We start from the raw sequence: 20624 nt of genomic DNA on the forward strand, positions 1-20624 counted from the left end.
CTGTATGGATCTGACACACTTTGTTTATCCATTCACAAGTTGGGTTATTTCCACTTTTTAGCTATTATGGTTAATGTTGCCTGTGAACATTTATGTCCAAATCTTTGTGTGGATATACATTTTTATTTCCCTCGGGTATATAAGTAGGCGTGTGGACTGCCTGGACTATATGGTAAATTTGTTTTAAGAAACTGCCCAAGTGGCTGCATCATTTTGCATTCCCACCAACAATGTATGTATAAGGGTTCCAGTTTCTCCTTATCTTTGCCAACACGTTTATTGTCTTTTTAAAATTATAGCCATACTAGTGAATACAAAGTGGTGTCTCATGGTTTTGTTTGGCATTCCCCTAAGACTACTGATGTTGACCATTTTTTCATGTGCTTAATGGACATTTATTTATCTTCTTCGGTAAATGTCTATTTAGATCCTTGGTCTGTTTTTAAAATTGAGCTATTTGTTTTATTATTGAGTTATGAGTTATATAACTAGATACAAGTTCCTCATCAGATATACGATTTGCAAATATTTTCTCCTAAACCCATGCTTTCACTTTCTTAATGGTGCCTTTTGAAGCACAAGTGTTTAATTTGGATGAAGTCCAGTTTATCATTTTTTTTAATTGCTTGTATTATTGGTGACATATCTAATAAATTATTGCCTAGCTTAAGATCAGGAAGATTTACTCCTATATTTCTTTTAAGAGTTTTATGGCTTTAGCTCTTACATTTAGGTCTGTGATCCGTTTTGAGTTGTTTTGTTTATGGTGTGAGGTAGGGGTTATAAATTCATGTTTTTGCATGTGGGCATCCAATTGTCCCAAAACCATTTATTGAAAAGACTGTCCCTTTCTCACTGAATTGCCTTCGTACCTTTATCAAAACTTAATTGACCATGAGTGTAAGGGTTTATTTCTGGATTCATGCCACGATCACACTGTCTTGATGACTGTAGCTTTGTAGTAAGTTTTGAAGTTGGGAAATATAAGTCCTCGACTTTTTCTTTTTCAAAAGTATTTTGACTATTCTGGATCTTGTGCATTTCCGTGTGAATTTTAGGATTCACTTATCAATTTTCACAAAAAATCCAGCTAGGATTTTGGTAGAGATTGCATTGAGCCTATAGATCAATTTGGGAAGAATCACTGTCTTTACAATGTTGAGTTTTCCTATCCATGGACATTCACTGTCTCTTCATTTATTTAGATCTTTAACTTCTCTCAGCAGTGTTTTGTAGTTTTCAGTGTACAGTTCTTATATTTCTTTTGTTAAATTTATTCCTAAATATTTTACTCTTTTTCCATGCTATTGTGAATGGAATTTTCTTATTTTCATTTTCAGATTGCTCATTGCTAGCCTATAGAAATACAGTTGGTTTGTCTTTTGATCTTGTATCCTGCAACTTGCTGAACTCATTTACTAGTTCTAGAGTGTTTTTTTCTATAAATTTTTTTTTAACTTTTATTTTATTTTTGACTGCTTTGCGGCTTCATTGCTGCATGCGGACTTTCTCTAGTTATGGTGAACGGGGGCTACTCCTCTTTGTGGTGCACAGGCTTCTCATTGGGGTGGCTTCTCTTGTTGTGGAGCACGGGCTCTAGGCGCACGGGCTTCAGTAGTTGTGGTGCACGGGCTTAGTTGCTCCGCGGCATGTGGGATCCTCCTGGACCAGGGCTCGAACCCGTGACCCCTGCATTAGCAGGCAGATTCTTAACCACTGTGCCACCAGGGAAGCCCAGTTCTAGAGTTTTTTTGTGGGTTCCTTGGGATTTTGGGGTGGATTCCCTAGGATTTTCTACATACAGGATAATGTCATCTGCAAATAGACCATTTTACTTCTTCCTTTCCAATCTGGATGTCTTTTTTTTTTTTTTTCCTCCATGCCTGATTGCACTGGATAGAACCTCCAGTGCAGTGATGAGAGTAGATGTCTTCGTCTTTCTACCCATCTTAAAGGGAAAACATTCATTCTTTCACCGTTAAAACTGTGGGTTTTTCATAGATGCCTATTATCAGATTGAGAAAGTTCTCTTCCCTTACTGGTTTGTTGGAACTTTATTATGAATGGCTGTTGGATTTGTCAAATGCCTTTTCTAAAACTCTTGAGATGATCATATGGCTTTTGTCCTTTATTCTGTTAATACGATATTACATTCATTGATTTTGTGGTATTAAAGTATGTTAAAGGTGCCATGTGGAACCTGAAACCTTATCAGTGAACTTGTTGTACTCTGTTACCTTAAAATCCTTTGGTCTGTCTTGAACTTTGAGTGTATCTTTTAACCATAATTTTATCACTTGGTCATTTGAAGAATAGTAGTTCATTGAATTATGCAGTTTTTAAAATATTGGCACATTTCATCCAACAGTAACAAAAATCATATTCATTAATATCACCCACTGATCTCATCAGAACAGCGTTTAAGTATTGGGAAATTATTGTGCTCATGATGGTAGATACAAGTTTTCCACAATTTAAATTTTCTCTTGAAAAGTTGAACTTATCATTGGCAACAAATACTCTTAGTTGTTTTCCTTGATATGACGGGCTCACTTAATTCATTTTCAAGAAAATGACTACCAGATACCCAAGTCTGATTAACCATAGTTTATCTGTTAATTGTTCCTTCAAATAAAAAGGATATTCCATGAAAAATGCAGCTAATTTCAGCTCACAACTCAATCACTAGGTGCTTTTCCTTGAGACTACCACCATCCCTCCAGATGCAGCTGACATGCTTTATAAATTCTTCTCACTTTGCCCCATCAAAGTATCAAAAAGACATGCATTGGAGTTGAGATTTAATAAAATCATTTTTATATCAAGGACATTCCTAAGTGAAACTGGGTTTTTTTTGTTTTTTGTTTTTTTTCGTTTAACCATAAGCGTATAGCAGTAAAGAATGCAGTAACTACTGGTACATTTCTGTGCCTCCACAGGTAGCAGCGGTTTTACCCATCATTGTTTTTCCACCATTAGTGCAAATGTCATCACAGTGAAAAAGGCAAATCATATCTTAGTATTATTATGAAAATAGTTTTAACCTTGCAGATCCTCTGAAGGGATCTCAGGAACCCCAGGGGGTTTGTGGACCTTTCTTTTGAGACTCACTATTGTAGACCATACCTCAGTTTGTCCTTTAACCTTTTTGCTTATTGGTGCTAACCTTTGTTCCCCAGCCTTTTGTCCTTGAAGTATGTTATATAATTTTCTTTTGTATGATACCCTAAATATTTATCAAACTTTTCCGTTGCCATTTTCCTTACAGGATTAAAAAGGCTATTTATGATTTTTATAAATACTCTGTTTTTCAGATTCAGAAAAAAAGGAAGTATTCTCAAAAGTGTTAATTTATTGGGGTCATAACAAGTTAACCTCCTTATTGGAGTAGAGCTGTCACCCTCTTTGGGTTAGGTTGGCTTTTGCTATTTTCAGTTGGATGGAGGGGTGGATAGAAGGAGAAAATGTCCCTAGGAGGGTTGGGACTCCTCAGTTAGGTTGAATACCTGAAGAGTGGGAAGAGAAAGTCCCTAACCTGACAATTTATTGTAAAACATATCTGTGCTAATGCAGGAACTCCGACCCACCTGGTGCAGAGGAGTCTTGTCTTGACCTGCTTTGGGAGAGTGTTGTCTTGATGCTTTTCTCTTCCTCCTTGGAAAACAGCTGAAGAAATCAGGGGAGAAACCCCTGCTTGGTGGAAGCCTGATGGAATATGCCATCTTGTCTGCAATTGCTGCCATGAATGAGCCGAAGACCTGCTCCACCACTGCTCTGAAGAAGTATGTCCTGGAGAACCACCCAGGGACCAATTCCAACTATCAAAGTAAGACTCAGGCTTGAGCACATTTAACGGGGATCCAGGGGATTGTCTTGTGAAAGGATCCCTAGAGATCATGCTGTTAATGAAAAAGCACTAACTACTGACTGAAAACCAAGAGGGAACAACTTTACAAACTTTATTATTTACAAAAAAAGAATCAAGACTTATCCTTGATTTACAGTGTCTGCTGAGGATCAGAATTTGATTTTACTTTGCTATATTTTTCTGATATTTATTTTTATTATAATAGAGACAAATTTCTAGGTTCGAAACACCTCTCAAGTATAGTATCTTTTCACCTACTTCTGAATGTTTACCAGAACATCTAATATCACCCTGAAACCAAGCCATTGTTTCAAAATACTTACCACTTAGGTTATTTCTTATTGACTTAAGCCCTAAACAGAAAATACTTTTTTTCAGTAAAGTATATTTACCCTGTCAGGTGGTGGTTTGAGATTAGAAACCTTGCCTTAGCAGCATTATCACATACAGATTAGTGAGAGTGTATATTTTCTCAGTGAACTATGAGAGTAGGCACAATGATGTAGGGTGAGGAATATGAAAATTAAGCAACAGAAGATACAAACTAGAATATATTGTTTTAGATGAAAAGCTAATTTTGAAGTCTTTTTTTTAAAAATAAATTTATTTATTTTTGGCTGCATTGGGTCTTTGTTGCTGCACGCAGGCTTTCTCTAGTTGCAGCGAGCAGGGGCTGCTCTTGGTTGCGGTGCGTGGGCTTCTCATTGCGGTGACTTCTCTCGTTGCGGGGCATGGGCTCTAAGCGTGCGGGCTTCAGTAGTTGTGGCTCGCGGGCTCTAGAGCACAGGCTTAGTAGTTGTGGTGGTGTGGTGCACGGGCTTAGTTGCTCCACGGCATGTGGGATCTTCCTGGACCAGGACTCAAACCTGTGTCCCCTGCATTGGCAGGTGGATTCTTAACCACTGCGGCACCAGGGAAGCCCTGGTATGGCTGTTTTTTCTCTTTCTTTACTTAAGATATATACTGTGTTTAATTGTGCATATTGACCCTGTAGATTATTCTATGGTTTTCTCTTGTGACCAAGTGTTGTAAGAGAAGATGAGTTTGGTTATTAACCTTTCCAGTGTCACTAATAATTGTGGCAGCTATTTATCTGGACACTGAATCACTATAAAATGTATTTTCATGTGTTTTTATATGAAAGATGAGAACTGGTGAGGCCTTTGGGAGCCATGATAGTGTTTTGTTACTGTTTGCTGATTCTTGAGAAATTGGTTTTCTCTTTATAGATATCCTTCTAAATGCTTATCAGTACTTACAGGCACTCAGTAGATGTTCGAATGAATAGAAATGAGAGATTGAGTTTTAAGTTGGCTATTAACCATTTATGTACGACTGTAGGGCAAGTCATTAGCCACCCTTGGCTACTATTCCACTTTCTGTGCAATGAGGAATTGGACACAATGGTCTGTAAAGTCTCTTCCCATTATAATTTAACTCTTTACAAATTTATGGACACTTAATAATAATTTAGTGAATTAGTTAAAAATCCCTGTGACCACAAGGGATTCACTTAGCACATGTCGGGACAATAAATTGAGGTATAACTGATTGTGGTTGAGGGAGTTATCAAATCTGAATGAATAAGTACTTTCTTCATTTCTGAATTTATTGTTCAGTGCATTTGCTGAAGAAAACCCTACAGAGATGCGAAAAGAATGGGTGGATGGAACAGATCTCTGGTAAAGGATTCAGTGGCACCTTCCAGCTCTGTTTTCCCTATTACCCCAGGTAAGCACCTAGCCCATAATGTGAAGTATTGGTCATTGCAAATTTAAAATCTGACTCCAGATTACAGGTTTGGCTTAACTTATTTTGCCCTTATTATTGTTATACTGAACTGAATATACTTGAAAATAAAGACTACTTAAGGCAGTATTGTTTTAGAGCTGAAGGTTTTCATATAAGAACAGGGGGATTGGGGCTATCCTGCTGGAACTTACTGTTAGGCGCGTATTCCTGAAATCAAGCGTTGAATTTTCTTTGAGATTCTTGGCCAGTCATTTAGATGTTCATTCCTTCTAATAAAGAATAAAGTACATGGTAATGACGGGAAGATTATTAGAGGATTATATATGTTTTAATGGTCCAGCACCAAGTAGGGAGAGCACTGGCTACTTCTGAGATTCCTAATCTGCCTCTTCACACTGTAGAGACAGGGCTATTTATTTGAAAACTTGTCTCTTGTACATATTTATTCATTTAACCAAGAAAAATGTATTGAGCACCTCCTATGGACCAAGCATTTTTCTGTGTACCCATGCTTTCACCTTCTTACACTTTTCGTTTCTAATAAAGTGCCATGACATGTACCACTAAAACCTATTTCAGCAGTATAGTGTAGCTTTCTTACATTGTTCTTTGTGCATAAACATAAGTGTTACTTGATTGAATGTATATTATTTGAGTTTCTCAAATGTTTAAATATTCTTAAAATCATGCACATACAGTGTTATAATTTAAGGACTTATTAATCAGTGGGATCAAGTTTTCTACCATTAAGGACAAAGAAAATTTAGAATATCCTTGCTGAGTTTCTCAAAAACTTTGAAGAGATTCAGGCTTTATGACACTTTTGAGGTCTTTTGCCAGTATCGTAAAGGCAGAAAATATATACTGCTGTGTAGGCTGTTCACCGCTGTATAGACCATTCACTGCTATATATTCAGTGGCTGATAACAGTGCCAAACACATGTCAGGAGCTTAAATAATTGTTTACTAACTAAATGATGGAAGTATCAGTTTTATTAAATGGAGGGAGGACGGGAATGGGGTATGGTCTGGGACTTTTATAGATTTGTCATAACTTCATATGTTTGTTCAAAATAGGTTAAATTGTACCTGATATTTGTAACCTAACTTGACATAATTGGGGAGGGTGGGAGGAAGTGGGTTATGTCCAGGGAAGAGCATATCTAGGTTCACATTCTTTTCCTTGTCCTGATGGGACTTCTCTTTACCTTTTTTTTTCTTCCTAGCCCAGGAGTTCTGTTTCCAAAGAAAGAGCCAGATGATTCTAAAGATGAGGATGAACATGAAGATGAGTCATCAGAGGAGGACTCTGAGGATGAAGAGCCACCCCCTAAGAGAAGGTGGGGACGTGTGGAAAACCCTTCTTAGAGCTGAAAATGATAGCACTAGGAGAGACTGTGAAAAGTGTGTTAACAGTTCAGGATCCTTCTCAGATTCTTTGTGTAACATTTGAATTTGTCTTGTTCTTGAGCATTTAGAGGCTCTAAACTTGTGAAACACTGTGAATATGTAATAACTCTTTGGTCAAACCTGTGTGTGTGTGTCCATAGTTTGGTTATTTGAAGAAAAAGAATTCCATATTTTTCTAGGAAAAACATGGAATTATGTGTAGACTTCAGGAATTGGTTGAGTTTTTATACAATTTTAGTAAAGCCTTTAGGTAAAAAGTAATAACCCACGTTCCTCTTCTTAACCTAGGTGACTTCTACCTTTGCTATTTCTTTTTTGGCAAAGTATCTGGTCATCCTGGTGAAGTGAATCTCTCAAGTACTAAGTAATTGCCTTTGCTCTTTGTTTCTCACAGGTTGCAGAAGAAAACCCCAGCCAAGTCGCCAGGGAAGGCGGCATCCATGAAGCAGAGAGGGTCCAAGCCTGCACCTAAAGTCCCAGCTGCCCAGCGAGGGAAAGCTAGGCCCCTGCCCAAGAAAGCCCCTCCTAAGGCCAAAACTCCTGCCAAGAAAGCCAGACCCTCACCCCCAGTCATCAAAAAACCTAGTGGTAGCTCTTCAAAGAAGCCTGCAGCCAGTGTGAGAAAGGAAGTGAAATTGCCTGGCAAGGGCAAATCCACCATGAAGAAATCTTTCAAAGCAAAAAAGTAAATTTTATAGGAAAAAAGGGTATCATGATGAAATTCAAAATCTTATTTTCTAAGGTCAGTGTGCATTTGTTTTAGTTCGATGCTTTTAAAATTACATTTTTTTCCTCCCCTATGAACATTATGGGGAGGGAATATAAATAAACCAGTTTAGCCATTTGTTAGCTTTAGGTGCTCTTCTTGGTGCCTGCCCCTCCCCCCGCACCCTCCCTCCCAGTCATTTTAATTTCTGCGATAATTCTGGACTTCCCCGAACTGTATAATCTATACTTGTTCTTTTTTCTCCCCCCACCCCAAGCCTCTTTCTTTTTTTATGGTCAGCTTTGGCTTTTTTTTTTTTTTTTTTTTTTTCTTCCAGTTTTATCAGTTGCGAAGATTTTTATATTTGTTAGAAAGCATCAAGAATGGGATGCTAGTCAGGTGCTGGAAGTAAAAAGGAGGCAGTATAGCACTGACTGAATCATAACGCCTCCTGCCTGGAGACTTCAATTATAGCTATAATAACTAATCTTATTTATAAAACCACTCCACTAGCCCCTTCTCTCCAACTATAAACACAGAGATGTCTTAGCTTTGGAAATAGGCCAAAAACATTATGATCTCATTCAATTCTGAAGATGCACGACTCCTTTGGGCCCCTTTTCACATTGATCAATTTCTAGGTATTTTTCATTGACCCCTGGGCATTGCATTCCCTCAAAAGCAAGCACAAGATCTCTCCACCACTTGTTTTTTGACGGAAGGGGAAATAATAGGAACATAGTGAATTTGTGATTTCTGGCGTCACCTGTGTTACCAAAAATCAAAACATATAAAATCTTCTTGATCAAATGTTTAAATATATTTTTTAATATTTGGAGCATAAGTTGTCACTTCCTCTTTGCCTTTTTTATAAGGAAATATTGGAGAGTTATACCATTACTAATGTAGAATTGTTAAGTGGAAAAACATACAATTTGCTAAAATAAACTGTGGGTTTTTCCCCCCCTTTCTTTCCATAGCACTTTTGATAACAAGCAAGTGGCTTCCTTTTTGAGTTACTTAAAAAGAGAAAAGAAAAAACAAATGAAGCCCGACTACCTAACCCTTTTTATTTGTATTTGTTTTAGTATTGTGAAGTTGTGTTAAATAGCACTAGCTTTCTAAGAAATATTGATTTCTGGTTATCATTTATCTTCCCTGTGGCACTTGACATTTTAATTGTCTTAAACTTTTTGGTGTACATCTTCTGGCCCCTTGAGTGCTGCCAGAGGCGAAAGATGTTTGTTTAATTCATTCCATTTGCATTGTCTCCTGGGATCCCATCTGCAGCCTGAAGTGTGGCTGGGAATTGGACTTGAGAAGATTGGCTTGAATTAGATCCATAATCAATGTGTGATCCCATCATGAGTTTATTGGAATTTGTGTTGCATGTAAGGCAATCTTTCCTGTTGTAAATCTTCCTTTTTTTATGTACATATATTTTGAAAAATATGAATAAACATGAAATTTTAAAAGCTGCTGAACTGTAGCTTATATTTAAAAGTTTCCAGTATCCTGGAAGTAGCCTTTCCTTATCCTCTGAAGTAGCCATAAGTGTTACACTTACTTTGAGTCTTTTCCACTCCACTCCTTGCATTAGCCACCATCCATTTTCTGTTTAAATACAAGCCCCAGTTTATTTGCTTTTTGAATTTTTATATGGATGGTAAATGTTTCTAACTACATTGAACCTGATTATTTAATGCATAAGAGATTTTTAAAAATTTTGTATTTTATTAAGGTCCTTGTTTTCAAGATCATAAATTCCAGTTTTTCATGATTAATGTCTACACATGTCCTTGGACTAGAAAAATACAGCACTGGAAAAGAATTGATAAACCCTAGAGACCTAATTCTAAAAGTAGTTCTAATTCTCTGTCATGTTGTTTAGCAGGTGATAATTCTTAAGAGTACAGCTGTTAGGAACCTGTGCTAAGAATACTCTTCTGGAATCAAAAGTGGGAGGATTTTGGTTGGTTTCTGTGTTTTATGATATTGTTTTATTTTAAAAAGAAGGCCTGAACAGTCACCTGGTGGCTATGTTGTATATCAGGTACTCCACCATAGAGTGAGACACTTAGATCATTTAAGGTCCCTTCCTACCCTGACACTCTGTTAAATTCACAGAATTCAGGTAAGGACAAAACTGTCCTTGCTTTCAGCATGGGAAAAGACAAGAGGGCCATTGCACTCTTGCAGGGAAAATCCCCAGCTTGTCAAAGACATGCACCTTCCTGACGTTGAGACAAAAAGATGTTTGGGTTATTTCCCTTCCAGCCATTCTCAAGGAGCAGAACACAATTTTTACTTCCATGTTACAGAAAGGAAAACAGCAAACGCAAAAGATAACTCAGCAATTATTCGTGTGGATCAGTGGCTTCAGTACTCTCTGTTAGTGGCTTTTAGTGAGCTCAGCTACAGTGTTTCATATGTCCTTAAACCACCTACAAACTGCCTTTGATAAATGAATCTCACAAAGTGCTGGGAGAGAGATTGTTGGCTTCTTAAAGCTCAAATGAGAAAGAAGAGATATACCATTGCAGGAAGGGTGGAGTCCTTTCCTTAGTAATGTGACAAAAGCATTCAACACCGAAATCTATCCTAACCATCCACGCAGATTTAACTAAAGGAGACCTGGTCCAGTCATGTCTATTGTCTATAACTAACAGGAAAATTACTTGGAAACAAGAGCTAGGTAATATACTAATACCTTTGATGTTTTTTCCATTGTTGCTCTTTTATAAAATTTTGTCAGCCCCAGGATAGGCTTGCTAACCTATCCTTACACCTACTTTATTTTTTAATTTTTTTTTAAATTTATTTATTTTTGGCTGCTTTGGGTCTTCGTTGCTGTGCACGGGCTTTCTCTAGTTGTGGTGAGCAGGGGCTACTCTTCATTGTGTTGTGCGGGCTTCTCATTGCAGTGGCTTCTCGTTGCGGAGCATGGGCTCTAGGCGCACGGGCTTCAGTAGTTGTGGCATGTGGGCTCAGTAGTTGTGGCTCACGGGCTCTAGAGCATAGGCTCAGTAATTGTGGTGTACAGGCTTAGTTGCTCCGTGGCATGTGGGATCTTCCTGGACCAGGGATCGAACCCTTGTCCCCTGCATTGGCAGGCAGATTCTTAACCACCGTGCCACCAGGGAAGTCCCCTTATGCCTACTTTAAAGAACCTAAGAAGTTATTCTTGCTCGGGCCGAGATTCCCTTGCCATCCTGATGTGTCAGGAGAAAGAGGTTAAGCCAGCCTTACACGTGAACTGCTGTACTTAGCCAACTAAAACCTTAATCCAAAAATTTAGGATTATAGTTGAAGTTTCTCATCTTTGGAACCTGATAAATCACAGTTCTTTGGGTTAAGCAAAAGTTCTAATCTTATCCATGAAGAGAAAGTCTATTCTTAATTGGATAAAGACCATTATTAAACTGTTTCCCCCAGTCAGAGGTTCTGACTGACATTACTTTCCAGCGTGTAGAGTTGCTTTGCATTTTTGTTCTAAAACAGATGGTCACTCAGTTCTGCAGAGCTGAAGCTGAAGAGCTAGAACTGTTGAAGCTCTTGGCTTAGAAACTCCTTGATGAACACGTGCTTGGAAGCCAGGAGATGCTAAACGGCATCCCTCAGCTGTGCTGAGTTTTCCTTTTTTAAGAAACTAATCTCTACCATCTTTTTTTTTATTTTTATTTTTTTATTTATTTATGGCTGTGTTGGGTCTTTGTTTCTGTGCAAGGGCTTTCTCTAGTTGCGGCAAGCGGAGGCCGCTCCTCATCGCGGTGCGCGGGCCTCTCACTATCGCGGCCTCTCTTGTGGAGCACAGGCTTCAGATGCGCAGGCTCAGTAATTGTGGCTCACGGGGCTAGTTGCTCCGCGGCATGTGGGATCTTCCCAGACCAGGGCTCGAACCCGTGCTCCCTGCATTGGCAGGCAGATTCTGAACCACTGCGCCACCAGGGAAGCCCCTCTACCATCTTTATTACTGTATTCTTTCTATAATTTCCACAAGATTCTTAACTTTGAAGCCTGTTTTTTTTCTGTTGGAGTAATTTTCTACCTTTGTTTAAATTCATTAGCTTAGTTTTAACTGCTTCTAATTTGTTTTGTCAACAACAGGTATGTCAAAGGAGGTTTCTAAAGGTATGTTCCCAAGCTGTTTTCCTCAAAAATTGCAACTCGTGGGACTTCCATGGCGGTCCAGTCGTTAAGACTCCGCACTTTCACTACAAGGGTGCAGGTTCGATCCCTGGTCTGGGAACTAAGATCCCACATGCCCGCAGCTCAGCCCGCCCCCCCCCACACACACAAATTGCAACTCTTGATATTGTATGTAAATGTAGAATTTACACCATTTGCTGTTAAATCTTTGTTTATTAGAGAAGAGTTCTTTCTCTAGGGGGCCTTGAATATGTTTGACAAAGCGTAGTTATTAGTTTGACTTATTACTTAAATAATAATAGTGACAATAATAGCTAACACTAAATGAATTTTTTCTATGTGACAGGCTCTGTACATACATTAGCCTTGTTTAACCCTAGCAACCCTATGAAATGGTCATTGTTTATTATTCCCATTTTACAGGAGGGAAAACTCAGGCACAGAGTGAGGCTGAGAAACTTGCCTCGGGACACAGTAAGTGGCAAAGACAGAATTAAACCCAGGCACTCTGAATGCAGAGCCATCTCTAGCTGCTCTGCTCCATTGTCTCCCCTTGACAATTTTTCAGGCTTCTGAATTCTCCCTTTATCTTACAGCACAATGACTCTATGTTCTATTCATGGAAAAGAAAGGATTTAAGAGTGCAGAGGATTTGGAAATGAGATTAAATTATTAAATTTGCTAATTAGGAGTCAGTGTGACTTTTGTCTTAAGTTTGGTAAGAACTATTAAAATTAGATCTTGGATTACTGGAAAATGTTAGCTAGGCTGCCCTAAGGTAGTCTTTTGTTTGTTTTTCTTTTAGGACACTATGCAGGCACTTGATCGCTCTCAAATCCTAGCCGGGACACTTTCTGGTCCTCTCACAGTTTACTTACTCCAGGCAAATTCTTTGAGCTCACAGGATGCTGACAGTTGTGAGCACTTTCCCTCCAGGGGTCACAGCTTCTATCAGAACTTTATGTTGCTAACTGAGCAGCGCTCTTACCCTTTACAGACTGTAAACTTGCGTTCCATGAGGCCTACCATACAGACTGTAAACTTGCATTCCATGAGGCCTACCAAGAGAAATTCCAGAACGGGGATTGTCTGACAACTGAATTTTTTGTATATCATACCGGCTTAGTAATCATGAACTGGCATAATAGAAATCCTTGCCCTTGATCCTGAAAGAAACCTTAGTCATCCGGTCTCTCCTACCATCTCTGTCTGCTTTGTTTGCCCAATTCCAACAGATAATTCTTTTTCCTAAAACCCAGAGTTGCACAACATCCTTGCTCGTCCATTTTACTGTTTAAGAACTTTTACTCTGATGAAATTCTTCTCATGTCAAACCTAAATCCTTACGTTGTAACTTAAATTCGCTGGTATGTAGAATAAGACATTTTCACTAATTCCAAATTGAGATTGACTTCTGGTTAGAGTATATGACTCAGCCCAGCATACTAATAACATCTTTAGCTGTGATCTTGCACAGTGGTCTTTGGGGCCTGTATCACTTACCAGCTATGTGACCTTGGCTAAGACAATCTCCCTGAGCCTTGATTTCCTCATCTGTAAAATAAAGGGGTTCAAATCCACAGTTCTTGGGTTGTCCGTTGCAGAGCACAGGCTCCGGACGCGCAGGCTCAGCGGCCATGCCTCACGGGCCCAGCCGCTCCGCGGCATGTGGGATCCTCCCGGACCGGGGCACGAACCCGTGTCCCCTGCATCGGCAGGCGGACTCTCAACCACTGCGCCACCAGGGAAGACCCCTGCTCATCTTTTAACAAGTAAGCTCCTAGTGGTTTAAAAATCTGCTAACTGGAAGAAAAAAATTCTGTTAGGGCTTCCCTGGTGGCCTGCATTCTGTGCCCCTTTGGAACTAAGACTGAAACTTCAGGCAAGCCACAGAACCTTCTGGTTCTCAACTGGAAACGAGAGAGAGTCGAACTAGATTAGGTAACACTTCTCTGATCCTGTAACCTCCACACTTCCTGCCACCCGGAAAACACCAGAAAGAGAGAGAATCTGGCTGTAGAATGTTGTGGCCTGGTCTGCTTTGTGAATGAATGAAAAGGAATCTTATTTTAATCACTGTATTTGTCTCCTTGGCCCATAACAAAATACCACAGACCAGGGCGCTTGAATAACAGCAATTTATTTTCTCAGTTCTGGAGTCTAGAAGTCCAAGATAAAGGTGTCAGTAAGGTTAGCGCCTTCCGAGGGCGGAGGGAAGGATCTGCTCCCGGCCCCTCTCCTTGGCTTGTGGTTGGCTGTCTTCTCCCTGCAGGCACCTTATCTTCCTTCTGTGTGTCTGTGTCCAAATTTCCTCTTCTTATAAGCATACCAGTCATATAGGATCAGTGCCCACCCTAATAACCTCACTTTAATGTAATTACCTCTTTACAGACCCTATCTCTAAATACAGTCATGCTCTGAGGTACTAGGTCTTAGGACTCCAACATATTAATTTGGGGAGAAAGGACACAATTCAGCCCATAACATATCTTAGAATTAAAAAAAAAAAAAAATTCTGTTCTAGGTCACTTACTTGAGGGGGTGTGCAAGACGTTGGGGGGAGGGGGGTAAGTTGCAGGGATGGCCATTAGGACACACCCGAGGGAAGGAAACCATGGTGCTCAAGGTTGAAAGTAGCTACCAACATGGGAAGGTATTGCTGAGGAAACATAGAAACGTGCGCTGTAAAAGCCAGATGCGTATGAGATGCTGTGCTGAGGCCTGTTCCAAGCTCACCATCTTGGCTCCAGTTTCAGTCCTCTTGTTGGAGACGGGCTTGGAAAGGATGTGATGTTACTTCCCACTCAACATTCATCAGCTGGCAAGTCCAGTACCAGATTCTGGGGTTTCTAGTGAAAAGGGAAGATTGTGATAGCAAGATCACACATGTATGGTTTAGTCACTGTCACTGACTCATCAGGAAATGCCATGACAGGGCCATGCGCCCTCACCTGTTCAGGGATCACGACCCTACCACCGTAGCTTGCCTTGTCATTCCTTCTCCTGCTTAATAGAGATGATTTCTCTGGTCTTCCAGCAAAAGTGAGTCATTAATGCAGTGGTTGAGGTTCTATACCTGATGGCTCCCAAGAGCTGTCAGGAATGTAGGATGAGATATGTGGGGGCAGATGATGTTGCGGTGGTGGCCGTTTCATGCTGCAGCCCTGAGCCGAACTAGCTTGGCTCACCCAGGAGATGGCTGACTCCCACTGAAGTTTGTTTCCCTTGGTGCAAACCTCTGAGCTTGTACATCTATTGTACATTTACTAAGGCTACATGCATGGTAGAAGCTCAGAGTTTCTGTGCTTTTGGTGGAATTAGGTCCACTGAGTTTGGTAACCCGAGCTCAGACAGGTGGTTACATTACTCTGGTACACGAATAAAAATGAAGAAATGAACTTCAAATGTATAAATCCATTTGGTTTTGAAACATCATGTTCCTGAGTGAGTGTATTGGTGAAGACCAATAAGAAGAGGATCCTTGGTGGTCACAAAGTCAGGAGTCAATGTCACGTACATTTTCCACACATGTATCTTCCCAGGTCTGGTTTTTGTGGTGTTCTGTTGTAAATTTCTGTATCCCGGGGATCTAGCACAGTGCCTGCCACTCAGATCTTCACCCTCTGTCCCTTTCTCCTGAGAAAGATTTAGAAGGCAAAATTCTCCCTCTGGTTTTAATGGTTTCACCATCTGAATTTAATTCCTTGGTCCTTTTTCATTTTGACCTGAAACAAATTCCTGTTGCTATTTTTAAAATTATAGGCATCAGGATGAATTGTGTGCTTCAGGAACTCATTAGAGCCAGTAGTTAATTCTGTTGTGGCTTGTGTTGTTTTCTCCAAAGAGTCTCAAAATGGGGACTGTGGTCTAGTAATTGGCAAGTCCTCTATTTAAAATTTACATGCTTTTTAGGAAAGCTAGTAAGAATTAACCCTTCATCCTTTGTGTACCCTGAGTTTCATAAATTGGGATTTTCGGAAAGCAGGGCCAAGTTGTAAATCAATCGATCCTTCTCATCAGTGGACTCAGGGTTGTCCCGTGGCCTCGGTGAAGGGTTTTCCAGAGGACCCAGCGTGCGAACTCAGCAAACACTTGCCATTCAATAATGCATAAAAGAAACTCAAGAAAAACAGCAAAGTCTAACAGCAGCGAATATCCACTGAGCACTTCACTTACCGTGGGTCAGGCACTGTGCCGAGCACTGTGCCCACACTAACTCGTGGGAACCCGCACGTCCCTATGATTCAGGTGTTAGTAACGCTTCCAGATGAGGCGCTGGAGGATTAAGGTGCTTGCCCAACGTCCCACACCTAGTCAGAGGAAGTGCCCAGATTTGGGACCAAGCCTCGAGGCATTACACCTCACTGCGGCCTCTTGGAAGGGCATCCAGGTGCTCTGGGGAGACAAAGCGATGCCCCGCAGGCCAGCATGGCTCACACGTGCCTCCTTCCCAACTCCCCTGAGGCCCTCAGACCTCTGCTGTGCCCGCCTACCTCTGTCAGGGTGCCCACCTGTGGGGGTGCACCTACAAGGTTCTGGGCCCTTTGGGAACAAAAGCGCTCTCCATCTCCAAGCTGTGGCTGACACCCTGGGCTGGATTTGCTCACCAGTTTTCCCCCATCTCAGTGCATTTCCGTGTAACCCGAAGGACATGGTCACGGCCCCGTGCAGTGATAAGTGATAACGTTTGTGCGGAGATTTCTCGAGCGGGCTGGGCAGGCTCAGTTAACTCTCTTACAAGAAAGGCTCAGAACGGCCGGCGGGAAGAGGGCGAGGAAAGGGATGCGCCACATCCCCACCCCTCTGGGGCTGAAGGAAGGAAGGGAGAGACTGGCCGAGTTCCTCAGAGGCCGGGCCCTGCGCGCATTCATTCACTCATCAAGACAATCCCTGAAGGCCTCCTGCGGGCCAGGCTGTCCTGCGCACTGGGGATGGAGGCCCTTCAAGGGCCGAGGCTGCTCGCACTCTAGTAAGAGGAGTAGGATGACGGGCAGGAGTGGCGAGGGCTCTTCAGGAGGTAGAGGAGTCACTGGTTGTCAGGGAAGCTTGTCGGAGGAGTAGCTCCGCAGCCGCCGCCGACAGGACGAAGAGGAGCTAGCTAGGGGGCGGGAGGGGAACCTTCGGCTAGGCCCGAGGCACTCAGGTCCCTCACCCGGGAAAAGACGCCCTCGGCGGGAGGGAGCTGCCCTCCCTCCCTTTAAGGCGGAGCGCCCGGGTGCGAGACGGCGGGGGCGGTGCCAGGGCCCCCCGCGGCCGCTGATTGGACGGCGCGGCCGAGCGGAGCCGCCCCGCGGGCGCCGATTGGGTGGGCGAGGGCCGAGGTGACCTGGGCGCTGGTTCCCGCGGCCACGTGGGGGGCGCGCGGGGAGGGGGGCGCTGGGAGGGAGGCGGCAGGGGCGGGGCGGGCTCCCGGGTGGGCGGTGGAGACGCTTGGGGCTGCGCGGGGGTCGCAGCGCCGAGCTGCAGGACGGGACTTGAGACGCGGCTGCCGCGGTGAGTGAGCGCCGGGGAGCCGGGCGGGGGCTGGGACTGGGTGACCGGCAGGAGCGGGACTCGGTCCCCCGGCGCGGAGATGGGGGAGGTTCTCGGATGGGGAGAAGCACCTCTGTCCCTTCCCCATCACCGTCATCATCCATCACCTCCACCATCCCCATCCCCATCCGTCACTTCCACCGCCCCTCCGCCAGCGTCCTGCCTCTCTCGCCCCTCCGTCGGTCCGAGGACTTTCTCCGTCCCGGGCCGGCCGGGGACTGTCAGCTGAAAGCCCTGGCAGCGCTCCCCAGGAATAAATACCCACGCTGTGGAGCGCTCCGTACCGCCTGGGCGATTACCCCGTATGTGGTATGGCCCCACTTAATCCTGAAAACAGCACTTTCCGCTTAATGTCGTCTGTACGGAGAGACCGCCCTGTACTGATAGCACCGCCTTTCCCACCCCACACGCACACACATCTCGTATCTTCTTCACCCTGCTGTATTTTCCTCCAAGTAACTTAAGCCCCCTGAAATGTTTGGGTTTTTAAATTTTTATTTTATTTATTTATTTTTTTGGCTGCGTCAGGCTTTGTTTCTGTGCGCGGGCTTTCTTCTCTCGTTGCGGTGAGCAGGGACTACTCTTCCTTGCGGTGCGCAGACTTCTCATTGCGGTGCCTTCTCTTGTGGAGCACGGGCTCTAGGCGCGCGGGCTTCAGTAATTGTGGCACTTGGGCCCAGTAGTTGTGGCTCGCGGGCTCTAGAGCGCAGGCTCAGTAGCTGTGGTGCACTGGCTGTTGCTCTGTGGCATGTGGAATCTTCCCGGACCAGTGCTCGAACCCGTGTCCCCTGCATTGGCAGGCAGATTCTTAACCACTGTGCCACCAGGGAAGCCCCTCCTGAGATGTTGATTTCTAGTATCGTCCTCCCAACCCAGCTTGGGTGCTCCGTGAGGGCTGGGACTTTGTTTTGTTCACCTGGCACATAGCGCTTGGAAATATTCTCAGCTGGAACAGATAGATGAACAACTCCAGGAGGCAGCTGCTATTACTACCCCGCTTTATGGTTGAGGAAATGGAGTCTGAGAGGTTGTGACTTGTTGGTTACATCAGCCAACCTTGTGGGACCCCACAGTCCACGATCTTGACCCTAGGCTGCATGGTTCAATCTGTCCCATCCTGTGGTACAGGCAGGTAGGGGTGGCACCAGGGGTTGTACTGGGGGCAGGGGGCTCTTCTGTGCTGCTGAGCCAAAGCCAGTGGAGGTGAGGCAGGTGACTGGAATGGTAGCCCCAGACCATCTGGCCCAGGAGGCAGTCGGAGAGAGAAAGCAGCTGTTTTGCTGATCAGATCCACCCCCAGCACCGGAGGTGTTCCGGGCCACTGCCGCTGCTTCCTTGCCTCACCTGCCCCTGGATAGGCTGGGACCCACCAAACTCCAGAGGTGGACACCCTGCTCACTTGGAGGAGGGCGCTGCCATGGCCTTGGGAAAGAGCCCCAGAGACCCAGGCTTGCTTCCGAGCTCCCCCGAATGCTGTGTGACCTTGGGCAAGTGACTTCACCTCCTGAGCCACCATGTACTAAGCACAGAGTCTGCAGGCTGAGTGGTCTCCCACGATGCTGGAAGGTGGGCCCTCCTTATGACAACCATTCAGCTACAGTGCAGTGCAGCAGAGGGCCTCTGTCCGTGACCCTCGAGGTAGTCAACTCATCCAGTTCCCTGTCTCTAAGCAGGGCCACCTGGAAAACCTCAGAGGAGCAAGAGAAGGGCCCCAGTCTCATTTCAAATGTGTCCACATAGGAAGGTTCTGGCCCAGAGCCAGGCTCCTGTGCAAAACCTCAGAAAAACAGGTCTGATCCAAAGGGATAAGTGGGTGTCTGTGCCTGGAACAGGTAAGCAGGTCTGTTTCCAGGGTTAGGGTGAGCCTGCACCCTCCCTGGTCCCCTGGGCAGCCCCCAACTTGAGGCCTGGAGCTGAAATGCACTGCACCTCTCAGGCTTGGGGGGAAGAAACTTCCAGTTTTCTGGGGTGGGGGAAGGATCAGGTGATGGGGGGTAAGGGGGGACCTATAAGAGGTCCAGTGGTCTCCCCACCCGCACCCCACAGCCTGCACCCTGGGGTGTCCCCAAGGAAGCTGCGGCTCTGGATCTGGAGGGAGGAGGCTGTTCACAGCCTTAGACACAGCTGTCCTGGCCTGTGTGTGTGCCATAGCCCTCGTGGTTCCTTTCCATCTTAACACTCTGAGCATCTGAGGGGCTGTGTCAGCAGCAGCGCAGGCAGCATGTGAAATGTGCTCCCCATCTCTCCCTCCTCCCATCTCTCCTTTGTCTCTTTTTCTACTGTCTTTCTCCCCACTCCTCTGTTCCCACTTCTGTTGGCTGCCTTTTCATCCTGGGTTCCTTCGCTCTCTCCCTTTTGCCCCGTTTGGTTTTTGGTCTTTGCCTCCTCTGTCCCGCCCGTACCCACCCTCTCCCCCCCACCGCCCCGCCCACGGGTTCCGGGCATCCCAGCCCAGGATGTGATTATGAAGTTGAAAGGCAAGTTCCCTGGAAGCCCCGTCTCCATACCTGGAACCGAGGCCACGTAGCTCTTGTGCCAGTTACACACCTAACTTGCTGTATTTAAATGTAAAATGACAGTGGGTAATGGACGTGATGTGAAAAATAATTAGGATCAAAAAGTAGAGAGGTGCCAGGAGGGTGGAACCAGGAAGTCTTCAAAGGGCCCATGCAGCCTTTATTTGCTGGCTCTTCCCTTACTGGCTGCTCACTGGATATGGTCGATTGCTGCTGGTGCCCCCACCTGGCCTGAGCCTGGGGTTGAAGGTCAGGAGCAGGCTGAGGTAGGGGCCGTTCCTGGGCCCTCGGCGCTGAATCAGCTCCAAAGCACCCAAACTCCCCTTCTCCAGGACTCCTGCGGATGCGAGAGCACACCTGGGATGCACCCATTTCCTGCCCAGCGCCCTGTCTGACCCCTGCTTTCTCCTGGCAGGAATCATGGCCCCCAGGCAGGCCCCCCCTCCTGGCCCGGGTGGTCTCTTCTCAGGTGTGGCCTGGTGCAAGGAGGGCACTGAAAGTGGTCAGATCTCGCTGTCCTCCCAAGCTCCTGCCTGACCATCAGGTTTGGGGGTTCCCCATGCCTCGTGAGACTGTACTTGTTGATCACAGCTCCGAGCCTGGCAGGCATCGTGCTGGGTTCTGTGCCTCCATTCAATTCTCATTGACTCCTCATGTTATCCCAGGTTTGGGGACAAGGAAATGGAGGCTC

The 20624-nt window shown here is 44.3% G+C and overlaps 1 protein-coding gene across 6 annotated transcripts in view; it reads left to right on the top strand.

Moving 5' to 3' along the window:
• The window catches only part of HP1BP3 (heterochromatin protein 1 binding protein 3), a 34883-nt gene extending 25669 nt beyond the window's left edge, over nt 1-9214 (top strand). For all 6 annotated transcript variants that reach the window (XM_022551827.2, XM_022551829.2, XM_022551830.2 and 3 more), the window contains 4 exons: nt 3667-3826; nt 5488-5599; nt 6847-6960; nt 7425-9214. In XM_022551827.2, the coding sequence (XP_022407535.1) occupies nt 3667-3826; nt 5488-5599; nt 6847-6960; nt 7425-7719 (681 nt within the window). In that variant the 3' untranslated portion in view covers nt 7720-9214. The remainder of the gene's footprint in view (nt 1-3666; nt 3827-5487; nt 5600-6846; nt 6961-7424) is intronic.
• The last annotated feature ends 11410 nt before the right edge of the window (nt 9215-20624 follow it).

The sequence above is a fragment of the Delphinapterus leucas genome, chromosome 1 (genome assembly GCF_059928025.1).
Source record: "Delphinapterus leucas isolate spDelLeu-1000000601 "Yukka" chromosome 1, BTC_Dleu_Yukka2, whole genome shotgun sequence".
Lineage (NCBI taxonomy): Eukaryota > Metazoa > Chordata > Mammalia > Artiodactyla > Monodontidae > Delphinapterus > Delphinapterus leucas.